The following is a 23,044-nucleotide window of genomic DNA, read 5'->3' as shown; positions in this document are numbered from 1 at the left end:
ACATTGTCAACTGGCACAGGCAAATGGAAAATGAAGTTTTAAAAAAATACTCTCTTTTAAACTAGAGGGTTTCTTAACTAAAAAAAAAAAAAAAAAAAAAAGAGAGAGAGACTGGTAACCAGTGTTAGGGGATCACCCCCTGGGCCCTGACAGTCTTCCCTGTCGCAGGGCCCAGCATCTCTCGTAGTGGCGTTAGAGACCCTGTGGTGGGGCCTAATGGCCACCGCATCCCCTGGTTGCTGCTTTTGCTGTCAGGACCTGTGATCGAGGTCAGGCCGAGAGCACGAGGTCCAGCGTGGCACCGTCTCCAGGCCGGCGGGGAGGAAACCGCAGCTGCCCCAACTTGAAGAGCGAACCTTGAATTATTCCTCGGCTTTCAAATAGGCCACAGAAATGACAGACAGTAGCCAGTTCCCAGGAAAGAAGAACAAAAAACCAGTTAACGCTTTTGTTTTGAACACCGGTGCTTTTTCTCCTGAACACCTTATGTCTGATTTTCCTTCTTTGTTTGTCTGTTGGTAGCGTGGTTTACTGACTGTCATTTAACGTGCTCAAGAGTGCTTCGTGAGCCGGGACCGTAAAGGACCCAGCGGAGGCGACCGGATGCAGACTTGAGGCACTCAACTTGCCCAGACCACGGACTGAAGTCTTGGCAGTTAGGACACCGGAGTCTGTGTCCGTGGACTTTCAACCCTGTTGGCGGTGGGTGATTGTCGGAGGAACCCGATGTAGGATGCCAGCTGCTTAAGCTCCCTCTCGGACGAGATGGAAGAAAAAGAGCTGGAAGGTCCCAACTCTGCGTCCGAGAAGCGCTATTTCCCAGAATCCCTTGATTCCAGCGATGGGGATGAGGAGGGGGTTTTGGCCTGCGAGGACTTGGAACTTAACCCTTTTGATGGATTGCCTTATTCGTCACGTTATTACAAACTCCTAAAAGAAAGAGAGGATCTGCCAATATGGAAAGAAAAATACTCCTTTATGGAGAATCTGCTTCAAAATCAAATTGTGATCGTTTCAGGAGATGCCAAATGTGGCAAGAGCTCTCAGGTGAGTAGCCGCTACGAAATACCATTTGCCTTATGTGGGGTACTTTTGTGTCACTTAAGTAATTATAGTGTCACAGCACGGTGTTCAGTTTTAGTAATAATCTGGTCGTCTACGAATTTGTCCATTTCTTCCAGGTTGTCCAGTTTGTTGGCATACAATTTTTCACAGTATCCTCTGATAATTGCTTGTAGTTCTGAGGGATTGGTTGTGACAAATCCGTTTTCGTTTGAGATTTTATCTATTTGTGATTTCTCTCTTCTATCTGTTTCCTCTCTCTTTTCTTTTTGAGAAGCCTGGCTAGAGGCTTATCAATTTTGTTTCTTTCTTCAACAAACCAACGCTTCGTTTCATTGATCTCCTGCTCTTTTGAGTTCTGTATTGCTAATTTCTGCTCTGATCTTCATTATTTCTCTTCTTCTGCCGGGTTTGGGGTTTCTTTGTTGTTCTGCTTCTAGTTCCTGTAGCTGTGCTGCTAGATTTTGTATTTGGGATTTTTCTTGTTTCTGGAGATAGGCCTGGATTGCAATGTAAACAAAACAAAACAAAACAAAGCGTTAGCAATTCAGACACAGCAGTTGTGACTTACCTAGTTTTATTTATTAAAGCCAGCTGAATAACAGTTAATTATATACGGGTGTTGATTGTGTTTAGCGTACCACAACATTTTCTCTAGAATGGTAGATAAAAATCCATTCAAATTGTTTCATTACATATTTTAAAAGATGAGATCAATGTCATTTGCTTGTCATAGACTTGGGGGTTGATTGCTCTGTTTACATGTCCAGCAGTCTGATGATCGAGGCATTTGGACATGCTTGTTGGTGCAGCTGGTTAAGCTCCAGAAATCCAACAGCACAAGAAAATTTTTGTTTTCCAGACTATGAGAAATAAGGAAGTGGTCACGTATCATCCTGGCCTGAGGTCATACATTTCGGGATCGATCAGGGTAAATAGCTCATGAAAAATGTATAATGTCCAGGCCGCTGTTCTGCTTGAACTTCTAGATCTGATTTTAGTGGCATCTATATTTTACCTTTAAATTATAAAGCAAGCAATATTTCTGTTATAAAATTCATGCATGGATTCTTATGAAAAATGAGAATTAAAATAGACCATAAAGATGATCTGACAGTGGCCCAGAGGGATTGGACAATTTGTCTAACTAATGTCACATACTTTTCTGAGTTGGAATTATAAGAGGACTTTCTACAGTACAGTGCCACATTCAGGTTGTTTGTTACCTTTGGGGCTTACTTGTTCTAACTTGAAGGGAGGAAGGCTGGACAAGAGGTGGTTCTTCTTTCACTTAGCTGCCAATGTCAAGGGTTTGCTATGAACTGTTACTCGTTAGGGTGAGTCGTTGTTACAATGAATGCTTTTGGCATGTCGGCAAGAAGCTCCTGCTGAAATAATATTCCTGGTTACTGTGGACAAATGGCAAGTTGAACATTATTTAAAATTGGGGGCACCTGGGTGGCTCAGTTGGTTAAGCGGCTGACTCTTGGTTTCGGCTCAGGTCATGATCTCACAGTTCTCAGGGTGAGTTCGAGCCCCGCATCGGGCTCTGCACAGAGCCTGCTTCTGATCCTCTGTCTCCCTCTTTCTCTGTCTCTCTCTCTCAAAAGAAATAAACGTTAAAAAAATTGAAAAATGATTTAAAGTTGTTCTTTTGCAATAATTCAGATTTTTAGAATAAGTTTGCAAAAATAGGACAAGGATTTTCCACATGTTGTTTACCTAGCTTCCCCAGATGTTAATATTTCACCACATTTGCTTTACCATTCTCTCTCTTCCCATACACACCCACACCTACACACACACTCACACACACATACACACCTACAGACACGCACAGTTTTTATTCTGAACCCTTCAAACGTTGATGATACGAGGCCCTTTGCCTCCAAATCTTTCAGCAAATATTTACCAAAAACAGAGCACAGCCGCACTGTAATGATCCAAGTCAGGAATGTGAAATTGACATTTCATGATGCTCTAGTTTACAGACTTTCAAATCTCATCGATTTTCCCACTGATGTCCTTTATTTTTATTTATTTGTTTTTTTTAAATATGAAATTTATTGTCAAATTGGTTTCCATACAACACCCAGGGCTCATCCCAACAGGTGCCCTCCTCAATGCCCATCACCCGCCCTCCCCTCCCTCCCACCCCCCATCAACCCTCAGTTTGTTCTCAGTTTTTAAGAGTCTCTTACGGTTTGGCTCCCTCCCTCTCTCACCTCCTTTTTTTTAATGTCCTTTATAAAAAAAAAAACATTTTTCCGGTCTAGAATCCAAAGTACATTGCACTCAATGGTCATTTCTCTTTAACCACCTATAGTCTGAAAGGGCTCAGGTTTTCCTTGTCCTTCCTGACCTTGACATTTTGGAAGAGTGTCTTGTAGGACATCCCTCAGCCGGCGTCTGTCTGATGTTTCCTTAGGATTAAATTCCAGTTGTGCGTTTGCGGCAAGAAGACCGTGGAGGTGCTGTGGCAGCCTCCTCGGTGCAGCCTCTGTGGAGGCATAACGGTTCTGTCCCTGATGCTAATGAAGTTTGGTGCCTCGGTAGGGTGGTGGCTGTCTTGTGCTTCGCTGTAAAGTCACCATCATTCCCCATCCTTGAGGAGGTGGGGAGATGCGGGGCGCCTGGGGGGCTCTGTCGGTTGAGCGTCTGACTGCAGCTCAGGTCGTGGTCTCACAGTTGGTGAGTTTGAGCCCCGCATCGAGCTCTCTGCTATCAGCACGGAGCCTGCTTCCGATCCTCTGTCCTCCGCTCTCTCTGCCCCTCCCCTGCTTGCTCGCTCTCTCAAAAATAAATAAAACAGAAAAAAAAAAGAGATGTGAGGAGGTTCTCGTACCCACTGCCTAATTGAAGAAGTAAAACACCGTCGTTCTCAGAGGCTGCCTTCCCCATATTTTACTCTCTTTCCTCCACGGAGTAACTTGGATTCATTATTTCTTGCTTTTCTTTTTATAGACTTACCATATTTTTTGGTTATGAGCACTGTTATCCTGGTTAGCCAGTTTTCACTTTTTTTTAGATTTATTTATTTTTGAAAGAGACAGAACACAGGTGGGGGAGGGGCAGAGAGAGAGGGAGACACAGCATCCGAAGTGGGCTCCAGGCTCCGAGCCATCAGCACAGAGCCCGACGCGGGGCTCGAACTCACGGACCGCGAGATCGTGACCTGAGCCGAAGTCGGACGCTTAACTGACTGAGCCACCCAGGTGTCCCCAGGTTTCACTTGTAAAGGGACATATTATTGTGCTCTGACACCAGCCCATCCTGCCCAGGTGTTACTGACATTCATCCACAACAGTGGCTCTCTAACTTGAGCCTATCAGACTCACCTGGAGGCTTCCTAAAACCCACCTGCCATTTCCCACCCTCCTGACCGGCCTCAGTTTCTAGTCCAATAGGTGGGGGAAGGGGAGCTGGCATGGTTAACAAACCTGCGGGTGATGCTGGCAGTCTCAAAACTGAGCTTTGAGAACCACAAATGATCCTGATGCTTTATGGCTGGGCTTCATTTGTTTTTCCCTTTGAGGGTAGCCCCTTGCCTGAATCTACTGCAGTTTATATATCCTTTCTCCTGATGATGGGCATTTGGGTTGCTTCCGGGGTTTTGCTTTTCCCAAGTGTTGTGACGAGCATTTTGCAGAAGTCTTCTGTGAGATATTTTCAAGAGTTTTTACACAATGGAATTTTTAAAAAGTCAGTGTTTCACTTAAAAAAAATGAAAGTGGGGCGCCTGGGTGGCTCAGTTGGTTGAGCAGCCGACTTCGGCTCAGGTCATGATCTCACAGTCCATGGGTTCGAGCCCCACATCAGGCTCTGTGCGGACAGCTCGGAGCCTGGAGCCTGCTTCGGATTCTGTGTCTCCCTCTCTCTCTGCCCCTCCCCTGCTCATGCTCTGTCTCTCTCTGTCTCAAAAATAAATAAAAACATTTAAAAAAATGGAAGTAAAAGATACAGGAGGCAATTTGAGACCACGTAAAGTACGCTTCTCGTCACACGTGCACCTGCTGGTGTTACTATCCTCAGATTACTCTTTGACAGTAGGACACTGGTGCCAGGTGCCAACCGAAGTGGTGACTTTTCTAATTCTGACATTCCTTCTACGTTTAGCATTCGGAATTCTTCTGTAAAGCTAAACTTCCTCTTCGTTGTTTATTTGCTCATTTATTCGTTTCAGTGTGGGCTCAAGTATTCTTTCCTTATTCGGTACCGAGCCCATTTATTTTGTTGCGCGGATTGTCCCCAACGTGGCCTGCGGGATGACTTCTGCGTCCTTCTGACGGTCCCCGTCATTCTTGGCGCGTTTCTTTGCTCTCTGGCCCCGTAACACGTGACAGGCCCATCTAGTGTGTTCCCTGTTCCAGTCTTAGAAATAGCCATTTTCGGGGCGCCTGGGTGGCTCGGTCGGTGGAGCGTCCGACTTCGGCTCAGGTCACGATCTCGCGGTCCGCGAGTTCGAGCCCCGCATCGGGCTCCGTGCCGACGGCTCGGAGCCCGGAGCCCGCTTCGCATTCTGTGTCTCCCTCTCTCTCTGCCCCTCCCCCGCTCATGCTCTGTCTGTGTCTCAAAAATAAACAAACATTAAAAAAAAAAAAGAAACAGCCATTTTCCTCAGGGAGACCTGGTCCCTTTAGGTGGAGAACTGTACTTAGAAATCAAGATCTGGGCACCAAGTGGCGTTGCCATCAGCTCGTCGTTGCTTCCAGGCCCCGTCAGGTAACAGAGCTAGGAGGCAGGTGTGTGGGTATGTGTGCCACCTCCCCGTCTCCCCCTGTAACTGTTTCTCTGTCTGTAGCTCTCTTTCTCTGCATTTGTATTTCCGTCTTTATCTCTGTCTCTCCGAGTCTCCAAAACCATGAATTCGTGCCGGTGCCTCTGATGCCAGTTGCACAGCACAGGGCTCGCTGTGGCCCGCCTTGCTGCTTCTGAATAACTCCCTTCTCTAACCCTGAGGAACCTGCCCCGTGATCACGATACGTGGTATCGTTACTTGTTCAGTCCTGGAATGCACGCTCCGTGCAGTTTCAGAGTTGCTTTAGCCCGCTCTTTTGGTTAGGAAAACACCAAATATATACCCTCTGAGTTTTCTTTTAGAATTTGCGACCGCTAAAGGCAAGACTTGTCACCCTACACCGTGGAATATGGTACGTCGATAGCTAGCAATGGTCTCTCGTGCTGTCTTCGACTTCTCAACCGTTTTCACAAATAATGCTTGTTTTCTGTTCATCGGGAAGTCGGTGTGTATCTTCGGGGTGAGAGAAATCTAAGTAGCATGGGAAATCTAAATAGATGGGAAAGTGGGCCTGTTCCAAACCAAATTACGTATCGGGAGCATCGGTTGTTTTCTCGGTCTGGAAACAGCCCGGTTATTTTTGTTAGCTTCCGAGATGATTTTCTGGTTCCTCAGAGTTTCAGCCTTTCAAACAAGAGTTTGTCTTTAGACCCAAGCCTTCTAAAGAGGACCACAGACATTTTGCAGGGTCCAAAAAGTTCCATCTCTCTCCGGTGCGGCTGGCATTTTGTGACTGCCCGAGGGAAAAATAGGACAACCTTTCATACATTTATAGGACCTTTTCCTATTGCCTTTTCTGGGGGCAGCTTTATGCAAAAGCCCGACAGAGAACGGAATATTTTTAGAACTGTCTCTTCTCTTTGCTTCTCGCTTTCTGGCTTTTGTCCTGAAATTTCCCAGGAGGTGGACGAGTTAGTGAGGGGAGTAAGCGTGATGTACCTGAGATTTAACCTAAATTCAGAAACTCTATGGTATAGAACATCTCCACCCCAGTAACTGAGCAAACTTGTCCACCATTTTCTGCTGGTTCATTCTACATGTGTTCACTCACCGTCGAGATACATACAAATTATGGTATCCAGGGACGTGTGACATTTAATTCAGCGGGGGACCCACTGCTCAGTAGTGTGTCCCGACATGGTGGGTCCCCTGGGGCGGCCTTAGGAGCGTGCTCAGGGGTGGTCACTTTGCGGGAATGTTTCTGTAGGGATGCATACCTTGGGGTGAATCGGAGGTCCTCTAGGTGCCTTTCAACTCTGGGTCCCTATGATTCTGGCACCGGAATAAGAGTGAGCGATCGGAGCCATGGCTCTGGCTGCGCCTTCCGTGGTCCTACGGAGCAGAAGGGGAACCAGGCTGTCGCTGACAGGTGAGTGACATAACCTGAGGGCTCGGAGGCCTTCGGGACTAGGCTATATTAACAGGGGTAGAGCCGTGTCTGGCTCACTTCATTTCTGCATGTGTCCATTCGATGAGGTGAGACCATCTCTGCCAGTGGGTGGAAGGACAGCAGGTGCTCCACGGATGTAATTCACGTGGCTGTCTTCTCGCCACAGTGGCAGCCGTGGGCCCGCACACGGATGCCACTGCCGCTGCTGTCCTGGGCCTGCCGGATCGGGCCCCCCGAGGACCCCGGGTCCCGGCTCTCCCAGGTCCAGCCACCGGCCTCCGTGCCCGCTGCCTGGAATACAGAGTGTCTTTTCTTCCCTTTGTGACTTTGTACAGCGTAGAAGTCCAGTACTAACTTGCGTTGATGGAGCCTTGAGGTAGATTAGACTCTGGTTACTCAGAGGACTCTGAGTCCTCACCTAGTCTCATGCTGCACCTGGGCCAGCGTCCCGGGGATCTCCTTGCAGGCAGGAGACGAGAGCCGGGGACGCACGTTCTCACCGCGCACTGCGGCACTGATGGCCCACCGCGCCCGGCCCAGAGGCGGCCCAGCCAGGCTCTGGGACAGAACAGAGACGTGCTTCCCGGCTCGGGCTTTCACACGTGTGGCACGTCACGCAGTCCGGGCAATGGCATTCAAAACCTGGGTTGAGGGAGTTTGAAACGGTTGTCCGGTGAGTTCAGAATGAAACTATTTGCAGTCATAATTTCTAGTAGGGCGAGTTTCTAGACCAAATGTATGAATTTGGGTGTTGTCTACTGCCCGCACTCCCAGATCAATCTGTAGATGGGTTTATTTTATTTTCTTCTATTCATGTGTCAGAGGGGCAGTTTCCTATTTTGTTCACCAGGTTGCACAGCTTATGCCAAGTTCTAAAAGGATACTTAAGGCACACAGTGGCCTAGAACTCAGTGTTTCTCTCTGGAAGGAGTAAAGCCAAATGATGGATGGAAGGGTGCGGGTACTTAAGTGCTCCAAGTTCTGGCACTTGCAACTTAGATACGTTCTTAATACTGGGGGGGGGGGGGGGGGGGGTAGGGGGACTCTCTCCCACAGAGAAACAGTGGAAGAGAGAAATGAAATCTCGAACAGGTGCATACTTCGCTGGTAAGAGGCTAAGGTATATTAGGACAAAGCCAAAGCCACTTCCCGAGGATCAGAATCCGGGCAGGAATGGCACGGGGTTTATTGTAGGTGCGGGCGGCGGGCGGGCGTGCCCTGTGAAGCAGTCTTCTTGGCGTCCCTTGAAATCATGAAATGTCCACAATTTGCTAAGGCACCAAACCTTTCGATGAGCCCTAGCTGGCTTGGAGTGATCCAGAAGGTGTGTAGGACCAGAGAAATTGTACACAACGGGCCAGATGATTCCCTGTTTCCTTTCCCTCGGCGTGTCCATCGCTCACTGCTGCTCCCTGCGTGTGGCTGTTCCCGAGGGGGCTGTGCGTGGTCCGCGGTCAGAGCCACGTTTGAGGGGGTTCCCTGCAATTAGCCACGACTTGTGCTCATCTAGTCACTGGGCTGTGTCCGCAAACGTCCTTACATTAAACACAGTGTGTGTGTGGTCAGTCTTGCGCTCTTTTTTATTGTTGTTGTTGTTTTTTAATTTTTTAACATTTATTTATTATGGAGAGACAGAGCATGAGCAGGGGAGGGGCAGAGAGAGAGGGAGACACAGAATCCGAAGCAGTCCAGGCTATCAGCACAGAGCCCGACGCGGGGCTCGAACTCACGAACCGTGAGATCACGACCTGAGCCGAAGTCGGACGCTTCACCGACTGAGCCACCCAGTTGCCCCGGATATTTGTTTCTTCTTATGCAGTTCGTCTGCTAGTGAGTACTGCTCAAGCTTCCTTTGCAGTTAACGTCCCTTGGTTTTATTACTTCTCTCCCATGCTGAGTTCTGAGTCCAGGACTTTTCCCGTCCTTCTATTATGATGATACCCTTAACTAGCCATCCATCCAAATATTTATTATGTCTATTATGTGTCAGGTCCTCTGCTAAGTATTGGGGAAATTATGAACCACACATGTCCAGCTTAAGGATTCTCCAGTCTGATGGAGACACAAAAATTCAAACAAATGGTTTTAATACGTTTTCACAAGAATGCTGTGTAGAGTCTCAGCTAGCGACCTGGAGAGTGGATCCCGACATGAAGGCAATCAGGTTTAAAAAAAGTAAGGGTTTGGTAGGGACTTAAAAATTATTTGCTGGGGAATGAGGGAGACAGAAAATTTTATGTGAATTCCCTTTTAGGTGACCTGGGATGGTGAGCAGTTCAAGGTAGAGTATACAGAACCGTGGGCTTTTGAAATATTTCGGGGGCACCTGGGTGGCTCAGTCAGTTAAGCATCCGACTCGTGATTTCAGCTCAGGTCACGATCTCACGGTTCATGGGATGGAGCCCCACCTCGGGCTCTGTGATGACAGCGCAGAGCCAGCTTGGGATTCTCTCTCCTTGTCTCTCTCTGCCTCTGCCCCCCTCGCCTTCTCTCTATTTCAAAAAAAAAATTTTTTTAATAAATAAAAATAAAATATTTTTGGAAAGTATAAGGAATTTGTTTATTCATCAAAAATTTATTGAGTAAAATGACTTGCAATTATTTGGTGACCAAGAGAGACAGCCTGTGGTCTCCCAGGGCTGGCTCATGGTCTAGCGGGGTGGGTGGACACCAGGAACAGCCCAGGAGCTGCAGGACGTGTGAGCCATGTGTGGTCTTGGGTAGCACCCTAGGGGGTCTTCTGCCTCTGGGGGGCACGGGCACAGTAAGCATTGTGTAGAAAACGTCCCAGGAGCTTAGACTTGAAGGGTAATTCCTCTGTGCAACCCATTTTATGGAGAGGAAACTGAAGCTTAGAGAAATTGTGACTTACAAATAACCAACTAGCTGGGGCACCTGGATGGCTCAGTTGCAAGAGTACACGATGCCCGATCTTGAGGTCGTGAGTCTGAGCCCCACACTGGGTGTAGAGATTACAAAACAAAACCAGAACAAACTAGTAACAAACCAGACCTGGAATGCTGGCCTTTGGCCCCTGTAGTGCCTTGTTGTTTCCTCGTGTGCCTTGATTCTAGATTTCCTGAGGCTGGTACCTTAAACATTCATCTTCCATAGGACAGAGTGGGCACTGAACCCATTAATTACTGATTAGGTTTCAACCTGTTAACAAGGCTGACCCCTATCTTAAATGGAGGAAGTACACTTGCAGTGTTGACGTTTAGGGATTTGCAGTGCGCAGCACTGGCTCATTTTGGAGGTACTGATGATTTCTGGCCGAGTGTCAAATTACAGTGAGGATTATAATCTAAGAGTTCTATGACGGGTCTAGTAAATAGCAAACCTCAAAATAATTAAACATGTGAAAACCTCTAAAGATCTTAGAGCTATTTAAAAACACTCTCAGAGTGGCGCCTGGGTGATGGTCAGTTGAGCGTCCGACTTCGGCTCGGGTCATGATCTCGCGGTCCGTGAGTTCGAGCCCCGCATCGGGCTCTGTGCTGACAGCTCAGAGCCTGGAGCCTGTTTCAGATTCTGTGTCTCCCTCTCTCTGCCCCTCCCCTGCTCATGCTCTCTCTCTCTCTCTGTCTCAAAACTAAATAAATGTTAAAAAAAAAATTAAAAACACTCTTAGAATGATCTGTTTTAAAAACACATGTCACGGGGCACCTGGGTGGCTCAGTCGGTGAAGCATTCAACTCTTGATTTTCAGCTCAGGTCGTGATCTCATGGTTCAGAAGTTTTGAGCCCTGTGTTATTTCTGTGCTGACAGTGGGGAATCTGCCTGGGATTCTCTCTCCGCCCTTCCCCCTGCTGGTGCTCCCTTGCTCTCAAAGAGATAAACATTAAAAAGAAGAAAAAAACATGTAACAAAGTATTATTTATTGATAGCACCTCAGGTTATAGCGTACAGATGAAACAGGTACTTTCTTTTTTATAAAATTTTTTTTTAATGTTTATTATTTTTGACGGAGAGAGAGAGAGAGAGAGAGAGACAGAGCATGAGCGGGGGAGGGGCAGGGAGAGAGAGGGAGACACAGAATCCGAAGCAGGTTCCAGGTTCTGAGCTGTCAGCACAGAGCCCGACGTGGGGCTCGAACTCACAGACCGCGAGATCATGAGCTGAGCCAAAGTCGGACGCTCAACTGACTGAGCCACCCAGGCACCCCGAAACAGGTACTTTCTAGTATACTAATTCTCGCACAAACGAACTTGATACAGTAGATGGATTTTTAGTGTAAATGACTCAGCAGCAGCGTCGGAATCGACTCTTTCCAAACCTGGATGGAGTGGTTGACTAGCTCCCCGGGCTCATTTTACATTGTATATGATAAATGCTAGTGTACGTTAGCTTCTCTTACCAGGGATATGTTGAGGCTTATTTGGTTATTTTGTTACGGCCATTTAGGTTTAAATGTAAATGCTTTAATTTGGAGTCACAGAGGTGCTATTTAATATTTCCATTGCTTAAGACACAGTAGTCGATACCAGAAGCCATAGGTCTCATGGAGCTTTCTTGCAACGGGAAGAAAAATTAGTCTTTTCAGAAACATAGCTGAGGTTGAAAATGTGTGTGTTTGTTTTTTAACTTTGCCTTTGATTTTTATGTTGTGTTTTTTTTTTTTTTTCTTCTCCCCCCATCTGGAAGTGGTCAGACTCTCACAGCCCCTGCAACCTCGTGTTTGGTCCTAACTTTATTCAGTGATTTTCCAGGAATCACCCTGTGCCTCAGTGTCCCTAACCCGGGTGCGTTGCAGCCCCGCCGCACGACCCGCGGTTTCCCTGGCGGAGGAGAGCGCGAGTTCCTTCCGGAGGAGGCTGATCCCGTGTCCTCTTTCCCCGCTGAAGGTTCCCCAGTGGTGCGCCGAGTACTGCCTGTCCGTCCGCTACCAGCACGGGGGCGTGGTGTGCACGCAGGTCCGCCCCCAGAGCGCCGTGCAGCTCGCCCTGCGGGTGGCAGACGAGATGGACGTTAACATCGGGCACGAAGTCGGCTACGTGATCCCCTTTGAAAACTGCTGCGCCAGCGAGACCATCCTGAGGTCGGTGTTGGGGGGTGGGGGGTGGGGGGTCGCTCTGCTGTGCCCCCGCCTCCACTCCTCCCACGTCGCCCCGTAACCCGCGGGGGACGGCCACGACCTTGTTCGTTTGGACCCAGAGACCATCCGGCGTATGCTTCTCGAGCTCCTCCCCGGGACGGGTCGGTACCAGTTACCTGGGTTGACATAGTCCGTGTGGTTCTCTGTGTGCCCACGCGCCCTGTGCTTGGCATGCCCACGCCTCTTCCGGGCGGGGCGGATTCCCTCCAGCCGCGAAGGGTCACCTCCTCCAGGAAGGCTTCCCTCCCGCTCCTGGAGTGTCAGTTAGAAAGCTCGGTGCTTGCCGGACTCTCCTCGATTCCAGCCTTCCTCGTGGCAGGTTCGACCGGTGTTCTCCGGGCCGCACTTGTCGGAGCCTCCCCGGTTCCAGAGAGTCTTCTCAGCAGCCACCACAAGTTGCGAGAGGGGGACCTCTTCTTATCTCTACTTATCGGGAGATATCCTCTGCCCCGGGGGCTCCAAGGGCTTGGCACACAGAGGAAAAGGGACAAGAGAAAGGATAAGTGGGGGGAGAGCCCTCCCCTGAGGCCATGTTGCTCAAGGAGTTTTGCATCACAGCCCACGTGGAAAGTAGTTAGCAGCACCTCAAGGACATGGTCAAGGCTGCTTGGCCATCCCGTGGGCTTCGGCCGTGCTAGGCGCGGCCTGGACGCTCCGAGGGCCGGGGAGACCAGTGTGCTGGGAACAGTGTATCTGCACACCTGTAACTCCTTTGTGGGGCCCACGGGGGGGGGGGGGGGGGAGAAGATCTGCCCCAGCAGGGAGGGGGCACACGCGGTGCTCGGTGCCGTGGTATGGGACAGCGGTCCCAGCGTGCTCCTCCTCGGACTCCCCAGCATCTCACATCAGCAAGTTTGCCAGTGGAAGGAAGGAGCGGTGCCCTCCCCGAGCCAGCCAGAGGGCCCTGATCCTCCAGTGGAAGAGTCTGGGGACTTCTCCTGTTCAGAAAGCCCGTGTGACTCATTTGCGTGGTGCTGAGCCACTTCCCCTCAAGTGTTTATCTTCAAAAACAGAGGACGCAGGGCGTCAGGCTAGTGTTAAACCAGGAGGGATCTTTCCGTCAACAGCGCTATGACTTGAACCTCTCGAAGATAGGCTCGTCACCTTCTGCTTTGATAGCCAGGGCCTCAAATTAGTACCTAGGCATAAACTCTATGATGCAAATGGTCTGTAAACGATACAGATGAAATAGGTAAAAACCTCCCTGCCGGTGGCAGACAGGGCAGGACCTACGTCCCCGAGAAAGAGTAAAGGGTCCCTGACCTTGACAGATTGATTCTTTACCCTTCACATTTTGAAGTGGCCTTTCACATGCTCGCGGTAGTAACTAAAGGACAGCTCTGACTATATTCTAAAGTTAATGTATGTATTTTTATATCTTTAATGCCATCTGGAAACGTTTTGGCAGGGACTCTCGGTTACAGTTACTTCCAAAATGAAGTATTACAGTATTTTTATCTTTTATGGATCAAGTGTAAATTTAATTAAGTTTTTTTTTTTTTTTTTAAGAAAGCCATGGAGATAAATAATTTTGGAGAAATCGAACAATGTTGTCAGAGCAGGTGGAAGACCCATCTCCCCGTTTAAACGTCTATTATGTGTTGGGACGTAGCTTCTAGGGGATTATTGTAAGGCAGAGCCCCCGCCCCCCAAGCATTCAATCCTGGCGGCCGCACGAAGAACTACAACTTATGTTGACATTTGTTTCGTTCTTACGTGCATGTAGCATTCTTTCTGGAAAGTAGCTCTCGGCTGCAGGGGGGCTGAACTGCAGGTGTATCCCGGAGGTGGATGGGAGTTGGGGTCCCGCTTTGGCCCCCTTTTGCTGCCTTTGCTGGGGGGCCCGGCCCTCACATTGCCTTTTTATCCTCACTTGGCAGTTTTTCTTGTTGCTGGGAGACTGCTCTTTCTTTCCCACCCTGACGACCACCCCCTCCCCCGGCCCCCAGCCCCCAGCCGGTGCGGTGTCAGCAGATACTCTGATTTGTGGCTAACAGAGCGGGAGTGGCAGCAAAGAGGCCACAGCTAGTGCAAAGCCCCCTCCGATCAAAGAAAGCAATCCCCCATTTTCCCCCTCGGTTTTCCGTGCTCTGAAAAGGAGGCGACGTGGCTGTCAAATGCGTGTCTCTGCCACTTGCTCACCTGAGCCCCGCACTAGCCACCGAACCTCTCTGTGCTTAAGCTTCCCCGTCCGTGAGATGGGGTGCCTGCTCTCCCTGTTCACAGGGGGGCTGCGGGGGCAAGACATCTAATTCTAGCCATAATTTTTAATAAGCTCAGAGTGAATGGCTATTTGAATGAGAGGGTTTAAGGTTAACTACCGATTATGGAAGGCAAGGTCCTGTATTTGGTATGGTCTTTTCCACTTTGTTTGTAACCCCTTAGTATCTAATCTTTTAGGTAGGTAATAGACACTTAGTAAATACAATCTTTATGCCTACCACTGTCTTCCCCCCTCACCCACGTTATATGTAACAATTTAGTTCTTCTTTAGGCTTTTTTGGTGGCCCTTTTTGAAACCGTAGATATACCTAAATATTATATACCTAGAATAGTCTTTCTGAACTATGTATGAAGATGTTCTGTAGAATGACACATAAATTTCAAATATGGACCCTCTAGAACACAGGTTTTAAAAGAATTACTCAGATTTTCATTCAAGGTCAAATTCAATATATTTAATTTCAGAAACTACTAATAAAACTTTTCTAGATTTCATTTTTAGCCTTCAGGAGTTTTGTATTAGGAATTTAAATATAAACTGCATTTGATGAAACTTTAACAGTGTCTATATATATATATATATATATATAATTTTTTACATAGTCATCAGAACAGTGCTTTTTTAAGCACTGTGTATGCGATCTTATGAACACAAGGTAGGAAGTAGATCTCTGTGCTATAGGGAAAATCGAAGGTCCATATAGCTTTAGGATTGAGCCTTAGTGTTCCTTTAGCATTATATAATCTGGAAGGCCAGGCTTTGCTGAGTCTAGTGGAGTTTTAAATAAATCCCCATCTTCCCCTTTTTATTTAAGCCTCGATGTTATGTACAAAACCCACACACTGCCTCCTCCTGGCGGGGAACATTTCTTCCTAGAAGATCGGTGCTTAGAGGAGGGAATTTGCTGAGAAGGGGATAGATAATTCGTCTGACATGATGGGAGAGGCATAGATTTAAATAACTTGCTTTTGGACGAGAGTCAGTAGTAACTTGTGATTCTATCACACTAACTCCTGAGTGAGTTAGGGGACGGCAAAGGCGTTTGTGGTGGCGGCAGGAGTCGTCGTCTGGTGTCTCCCAAGAGCCGCTAACTTGACCGCCTCTTCTTTGTAGGTACTGCACTGACGGCATGTTGCAGAGAGAGATGATGTCCAGTCCGTTTCTGGGTAGCTACGGGGTCATCATCTTAGACGACGTCCACGAAAGAAGCATTGCCACGGATGTGTTACTTGGCCTTCTTAAGGACGTTTTAATGGCGAGACCCGAACTGAAGCTTATAATTAACTCCTCCCCTCACCTGATCAGCAGACTCATGTCTTACTACGGAAACGTGCCTCTCATAGAAGTGAAGAAGCAGCACCCCGTGGAGGTTGTGTACCTGAGCGGGGCCCAGAAGGAGTCTTTTGAGTCCATTTTACGCCTTATCTTTGAAATTCACCAGTCTGGTGAGAAGGGAGACATTGTGGTCTTTCTGGCCTGTGAACAAGTAAGTAATATTCTGACCTAAGGGCGGAGCTGGGTTACTTAGGGGGGAGCCTTTTGACCCTGTGGCGAGGCTGTTAATAATTAACGTACGGGTTTCAGTTTGCTGAGTCGCCATTGAAACGCTTGCCTGTTTTAAATACTTGAGAAGACACGCAGGCAGGGTAAACAAAACGTGTTCTGGAAGGAGAGCACGGAAGTGCTTCTGCAGTCCCAGGCGGTGAGGACAGAGGGCCCCGGGGGCGGCTTGGGGGTCTCCAGCCCGTGGTCCCCAGAGCTGACCCGCTGACACCAGGCTCAGGCCGAGTGTCCGTCTGCCCCAGATGGTCTCGGGAGGGAAGATGCACGCCGACTCCCGTCATGCTCTCACTGTCTCCCGTGTGACCAGGGCCGTGTGCCGGAGACGAGGCCTCTACCCATCCCACAGATGTCCCTCCAGTCGTCACTGCAGTGTTAGCGGGAAAGTATAATGTCTAGCCCACCCAGAGGACTCTCTCCCTGCACTGGGGTCCTTTTAAAAAAGGATGAGAAAGATCTCACATGGATTCTGGAAAATATGGTTTCAAAAGAGTAATTAGAAATGTATCACCGAGGGGCGCCTGCGTGGCTCAGTCCGTGAAGCATCCAACTCTTCGTTTTGGATCAAGTTATGATCTCACGGTTTTTTGAGTTTGACTCCCACGTGGGGCTCTGCGCTGCTTGGGATTCTCTCTCCTTCTCTCTCTGCCCCTCGTCTACTCATGCTGCCTCTCTCTCAAATAAACTTTATTACTTAAAAAAAAATTTGTTTTTAATGTTTATTTATTTTTGAGAAAGAGACAGAGCTTGAGCAGGGGAGGAGCAGAGAGAGAGAGGGAGACACAGAATCTGAAACAAGCTCCAGGCTCCGAGCTGTCATCACAGAGCCTGACGCGGGGCTTGAACCCACGAACTGTGAGATCATGACCTGAGCCGAAGTTGGACACTTAACTGAAGTTGGACGCTCCACCGACTGAGCCCCCCAGGCACCCCTAAAGAGATACAGTGGAAATTGTAGAAATGCCCTCACACATTTTGGGTTGGTGAGCATTGGGTACCTCCCGTTGTCTGTAACCGCTCGCTCAGCACCTCAACCTGCTGTGAATTAATCCCCATCGTCACAGGCTGTCCTGTGTTTTGACACTCAACTGAGACTTTGAGCCCTCAGTGTTTATAGTTCCTTATCCTTTAACTTTTAACCTGAAAAAAAAAAAAAGTGAAATACGTGAAGTAGAAAATGAAGTTGGGATTTATGGTGCCAGCAGCCAGATTGCTGTGCTGCTTTAAACAGGACGGCATTGTCGCCTGGAAGGTTTTCTGGGAAATGCCCTGCGTATTTGCGTCGCTGTGGGCCTTTTCGTCTTGGGGCCGGGGATCTCCCTGCATGTGTCACCGTGCTTTCCGTGGCTTTGCAGGTGACTCAGGAAGGCCCCACATGGGTAAGTGCACAGACACATTGAGTAAGAAGGAAATGAATAAACAGTATTTTGGGGCGCTGGGTGGCTCAGTCGGTGGAGTGTCCGACTTCAGCTCAGGTCATGATCTCGCGGTTCGTGGGTTCGAACCCCACTTTGGGCTCTGTGCTGACAACTCGGAGCCTGGAGCCTGCTTCAGATTCTGTGTCTCTCTGTCCCTCCCCTGCTTGCACTCTGTCTCTCTCTCTCTCAAAAATAAAAATTAAAAAAAAAAAAGTGAACAGTATTTTAAGCTGTCTTTTTCCTTCAAATTCTGCAGGTTATGGCCTCAAATCCTTTGTTAGCTGAGCCTGAAGCGCCTACACTGTGCACACTGTCAGTGTCTATTTTGCTCTGCTTTTTTTTTTCCCTTTTGAAGAGTTCTTTTCTTCTTTTTTTCATTCTCCATTCAGAACAAAACTCAACCTTAGAACCCACCTACAACCACAAAGCTTTAGCAATGGGAAGCAAATAAAAACTGAGTGGCCCAAATCACTTTTTAAAGAGTATCCGAAGAGAATAAGAAATGTTTGAGTGCAGTTGGAAGGTTTATTTTGAAAAATAATTGCCCACAAGCGGGCTGCTGGAATCAGCCTCCTTTTCCAGCTCCAGGAACGCCTGTGGCAGCCTGTTCAGGGGCGGCGGGGCGGGGGGGGGGTCATCCGGGAGGGATGGAATGGGGCCTGTCCTGGGGGGCCGAGCAGCAGCCAGGGGCAGGAGACGAAGCTCACATCTCTGTCCTCCTCCTGGTAATTTCTAATAGGCTGTCCGCACGTGGAATGGTGATGTGATCAGAATTAGAAATACGGAGAAATCATTTTGTTCTGAGTGTTCCAACTGGCAAGTTTTCATTTATTATGATCAGCAGGTACTCTCTTGGCTTGGTAGAAATCTGCCCCGAGGACGCCACCTCTGTGCGGAACAGGGGGGTCTACACGGGAGGGTGTCCCTGACAGCTGCTCCCGTGGAAGCCTCTGCCCTGCTTCCTGGGGCCTCCTGGAGGCCCGGGAGTCACTTTCAAACTGCTCTCCCCAGGCCTTAGAGACCTGTGATGCCATCTTTCTAGGCAGATGTGTCCCCTACAAAACCCTGAGTCAACTCAACCCTCTTCTACAGATGAAGGGAAGGAAGGAGAACGAGCTGGACACTGGAAAACGGAATAGGTCTTAGGTCTTCAAAAGTCTTAGTGGTCACGAGAAGTCACCTTTTTCGCGTAGATTTTTAGTGCAATCTGATGAACGAAATGAGACTTCTTCCGTTCGGTAGTTGGTTAGCTGGGCCCTGAAGAAAGTAGAAACTTCAGAAACGTAAATTCCAAAGGTTTAAGAGTTACATTAAATGACACCTCTTTTATTTGAGGTCCTAAAAATCTAGTTGTATTTGAGAAATGGAAAAATACTCTCTAGGGGCGCCTGGGTGGCTCAGTCGGTTGAGCATCCGACTTCGGCTCGGGTCATGATCTTGCACTCCGTGAGTTTGAGCCCCGCGTCGGGTTCTGTGCAGACAGCTCGAAGCCTGGAGTCTGTTTTGGATTCTGTGTCTCTCTCTCTGCCCCTCCCCTGCTCATACTCTGTCTCTCTCACTCTCAAAAATGAATAAATGTTAAAAAAAAAAAAAAAGAAAAAAGAAAAATAGTATCTAAAATGCCTTGCCTTTGGAGCATTTTGCCCCCTTACTTATGCGTAGTTTTAGGGGCAATAACTTACTTTTTCTTCCCCCAATACATCTGTCAGTGAAACAATTTAAAAGGATATTTCTACATGCTTGAATCATGCCACAGTGTGTAAATCAGCAGTGACTGTCTCCTGCCGACTTCATTCCATTTACATGATCTTAAAGGCTAATGGGTCAGTGACCCAGAAACCCTGGTTACAGAATGGGTGTGTATATGCTTTTATTACAGACCCAGAGATTGTTTTAGAATTCTTAGTTCTTCCACCATTAAAGCACAGTGATGCGTCACCATCAATATGAGGATAGCTTCTGTTTACCTGTCATTGTTAATGGATATGAGAAATTGCATCAATCTAGAAAAATAAGATAAATGCATAAAAAGGCACGGGCAGTACATTTCCCAAGAGGAAGACCATTTTGGACAAAAAGCAATGAAATTGTTTATAAGTTACATTTAACTTCCTCAAAGAAATGTACTCATCTAGTCGGGTCTTCTTTTCATGTAATGATTCACAGAGACCACAACACAGGTATTTCTTTCCCCTGCATACATTATGTACCTTTTGCCTGTAGTTTTATTTAACTTAGACATCTTTTTTTAAAGTGATGAAGTTGTAACATATTTTATTCCCATGGATGATGTTTTTTTTTACTTTAGGATATTGAAAAGGCCTATGAAATTGTCTGTCAAGAAGGATCTAACTTGAACCCAGATCTAGGGGAGCTGGTGGTGGTTCCTCTGTACCCAGAAGAGAAATGTGCGTTGTTCAAGCCAAATGAGGAAACAGAAAAAAGATGCCAAGTTTATCAGAGGAGAGTGGTGCTAACCACTAGCTCTGGAGAGTCTTTGATCTGGAGTAACACAGTCAAATTTGTCATCGACGTGGGTGTGGAAAGGAGAAAGGTAAATTCTTGTCACGTGCGTAAATAGCCTGCTGATGAGCATCGAGAATCCATTTCTTGGGTTCCTGCCATTGTATCGAGCAGGAAGTGAGGATGAACTCTGCGATCTGATGAGTCTCTGAGTTGCCCATGCGCACACAGGAGGATTATCGCGGCTGGTGACCAGTCTTGCCTACCCACTACTGACTTTCGTTAGCTTGTCGGTAATCCCCACGCTAATTGAGGTGCCAGAGGAAAACATTTTGAGAAAAGACACAGCTACTAAAGCAGAAAAGTGATGGCTCCTCTTGTCAGTGGTTTTTCTTCAGCTAAGGTGCTAGCAAGGCAAAGGATCCGACTCCTGAACCAGTCTTTTCCTATGTACATCGTCTGAGTGTCTTGGAGGAACCCCCTTTCTCAAAGTAATTAGCATCTTGGTGATTTACCAGAATTTAGTTTCGAGTACACTGGCTTTAATTTTATCAGATTTTGGGTTTAATATTGACAGGATGAAATCCTATCCTAAATTTTTAAAAATACTTTTATAACTACCTGTAAGAAAAAAAAAATTAGGAAAATGGAAGTAGACTATCTCAAACTCTCAAAGACACTGGAACTTAAGGAATCATAGCATTTAAGAACTTGAAAAGAAACGTACCAGGGTATTGATCCATTTCACATCATTAGAGGTTTACGTAGCTTTTACCCCTTTAGGAAACTGGGTCCCCGCAGTATGTTACTGTCACAGAGCAATTCCAGCCGTTCTGAAGGCTCCCTGGGAACCGGTTTGGGCTCTTAACTGAATTCGTCCACCGTTCAGAGAACCCAGGGCTGTCACTTCCCCCTCAAACCACCCGTAGGAAAAATCCCGCTTGGTGCCATATGCCGTTTTTGTCTGAGCCCCTAGCACTGGGAGGGCTCAGCATCTGTTGTCAAGGTCAGACCGCTGAGATCACAACTAGAATGGAACCTTGAAGAGACACAGCACCGGTGGGTGATCATCCTTTCCCTGTGTGGCGTGTGACGATCCGTCATCGTTCACAGGGTCGTGCTTTGAGAAGCGACACCACCAGTATTTCAGGAGATGGTGTGGAGGCCCTGTGTTTATTGAACCTACACTGAAAGCAGACAGTCTCTAAATCCATTTATCAAGCCACTAGCCGTTTCTCTCTCAGGGCAAGCGAAACAATAACAAATGTCATCCCGAGAAAATGAGTCTGTAGTTGGGCATTTCGCAAAGCGCCCTGGACCACACAGTCCCCTCCGGTCCGGCGAGCCCGCGAAATCTTGAGCGATGTGATACTAAAGATGCTGTGTTTCCGTTCACAGGTGTACAACCCTAGAATCAGAGCGAACTCACTCGTCACGCAGCCCATCAGCCAAAGCCAAGCGGAGATACGCAAGCAGATTGTCGGTTCGTCTTCTCCAGGTAGCACCATGGCCACGAACACGGCTGCAAATCCCCGGAGGCAGGCGACCGGGAGCCATCGTAACCATGTCCCTTGGTTTCTTCCAGGAAAACTCTTCCGTCTGTACTCTGAGGAGTTCGCCTCCAAAGACATGCGGCCGCTCAAGCCAGCCGAGATGCAGGAGGCGAACCTGACCAGCATGGTGCTGTTCGTGAAGAGAATAGACATCGCGGGCTTAGGCCACTGTGACTTCATCAACAGACCAGGTAGCTGTGTGCTCGAGTGTTCTCGGGGCGCGTGGCGGAGACGTGGCGGAGACGTGTGCCCCTGCCCGGGCCCGGGCCTGAGAGCAGGTGGCACTCAGTGGCACAGGCAGGCGCGTGGAGATTTGGTCGTACAAGCATTGTCCCCGTTAGAGGCACATGTCCTCTGAGGTCATTTTTCGACAAACCTGTAGGAACTTCTTGCCCTGACACTGGAGAATGATCTGGACCCTGGAGCCCGGGCGGCTGGGCAGGGGTGGCCAGTCCCAGCCCGAGAGTGGCCTCTTCCACAGGCAGCCCCTTCCCCCTGCCCCCTGCCCGCGTCCAGGCGTCTTTACCTTGGGAACCGCTGCTTTGTTCTCGGACCAGCAGCTTGACCTCACCGAAACAGAGTGGGTACGTGAGTCCCCCATGGAGGGTCCTGACTGAAAGGATTGGTTGCTCTTCACTGATAACTTAGTTCACTTGTGCTTTGATAAAAAGAACGTCCTTAATTTTTTTCACACTTTAGGCCAGTGGTTGAAATTTTCAGTATGTGTATCAGACGGTGGCAGGTGGGGGGCGGGGGGGGGGGCGGTGGATGACAACCTACTGATCCGGGTTCTGTATCACATGCACACAAGAGAGTCACAAAAGACCGAGAGAGCAGAGAGCATACTTGGAAACAGTGGAATTTCTTCTTTGTTTGGGATGTTTTCTCTCTGTTCCTGTTTTTCTGTCATTTATCCAGCAGTGCTGGTAGGATTTACAAGCACTTGAGAAGTACGTTATTTAAAATTATTTTTTAACGTTTATTTATTACTGACAGAGACAGAGCATGAGCAGGGGAGGGGCAGAGAGAGAGAGGGAGACACAGAATCCGAAGCAGGCTCCGGGCTCCGAGCTGTCAGCGCAGAGCCCGACATGGGGCCCAAACCCACAAACCACGAGATCATGACCTGAGCCGAAGTCGGATGCTCAACTGACTGAGCCACCCAGGCGCCCCGAGAAGTACGTTATTTTAGAGTAACTCTTTCTCAAATATTTCCGAAAATGACTGGTAGGATTTGGAGTGGGTTAAGAGGAAGGTGCTCTAAAGGTGACAGGTGCAAAGTCGACAGTGGAGACAGCTTGTCCTTCTAAGTGGCGCGGCCCTGTGCGGAGGGTGTGAGAAGTCGGCGTGGGCGGGACCAGCGGCACCTGCCGCCTCAGGGCGCCCCAGGAGCATCGCCAGAAGTTTCCTCACCCTGAGGGCCCGGCAGGTGCACCTTACTCTGCACCAGTGTTGCGTCCTTCCCTGGAGCCTTTCAGAG

The 23,044-nt window shown here is 48.3% G+C and overlaps 1 protein-coding gene across 4 annotated transcripts in view; it reads left to right on the top strand.

Annotated features, from left to right (window-relative positions):
* Nucleotides 1–23,044, top strand: part of DHX32 (DEAH-box helicase 32 (putative)) — a 50,840-nt gene that overhangs the window by 13,819 nt on the left and 13,977 nt on the right. For all 4 annotated transcript variants that reach the window (XM_027063363.2, XM_027063361.2, XM_027063364.2 and 1 more), the window contains 6 exons: nucleotides 523–1,047; nucleotides 12,096–12,289; nucleotides 15,684–16,056; nucleotides 19,857–20,102; nucleotides 21,410–21,509; nucleotides 21,597–21,755. In XM_027063363.2, the coding sequence (XP_026919164.1) occupies nucleotides 766–1,047; nucleotides 12,096–12,289; nucleotides 15,684–16,056; nucleotides 19,857–20,102; nucleotides 21,410–21,509; nucleotides 21,597–21,755 (1,354 nt within the window). In that variant the 5' untranslated portion in view covers nucleotides 523–765. The remainder of the gene's footprint in view (nucleotides 1–522; nucleotides 1,048–12,095; nucleotides 12,290–15,683; nucleotides 16,057–19,856; nucleotides 20,103–21,409; nucleotides 21,510–21,596; nucleotides 21,756–23,044) is intronic.

Source organism: Acinonyx jubatus, chromosome D2 (genome assembly GCF_027475565.1).
Source record: "Acinonyx jubatus isolate Ajub_Pintada_27869175 chromosome D2, VMU_Ajub_asm_v1.0, whole genome shotgun sequence".
Lineage (NCBI taxonomy): Eukaryota > Metazoa > Chordata > Mammalia > Carnivora > Felidae > Acinonyx > Acinonyx jubatus.
Note: the sequence above shows the minus strand (reverse complement) of the source record. Positions and strands in the feature narration are given on the sequence as shown.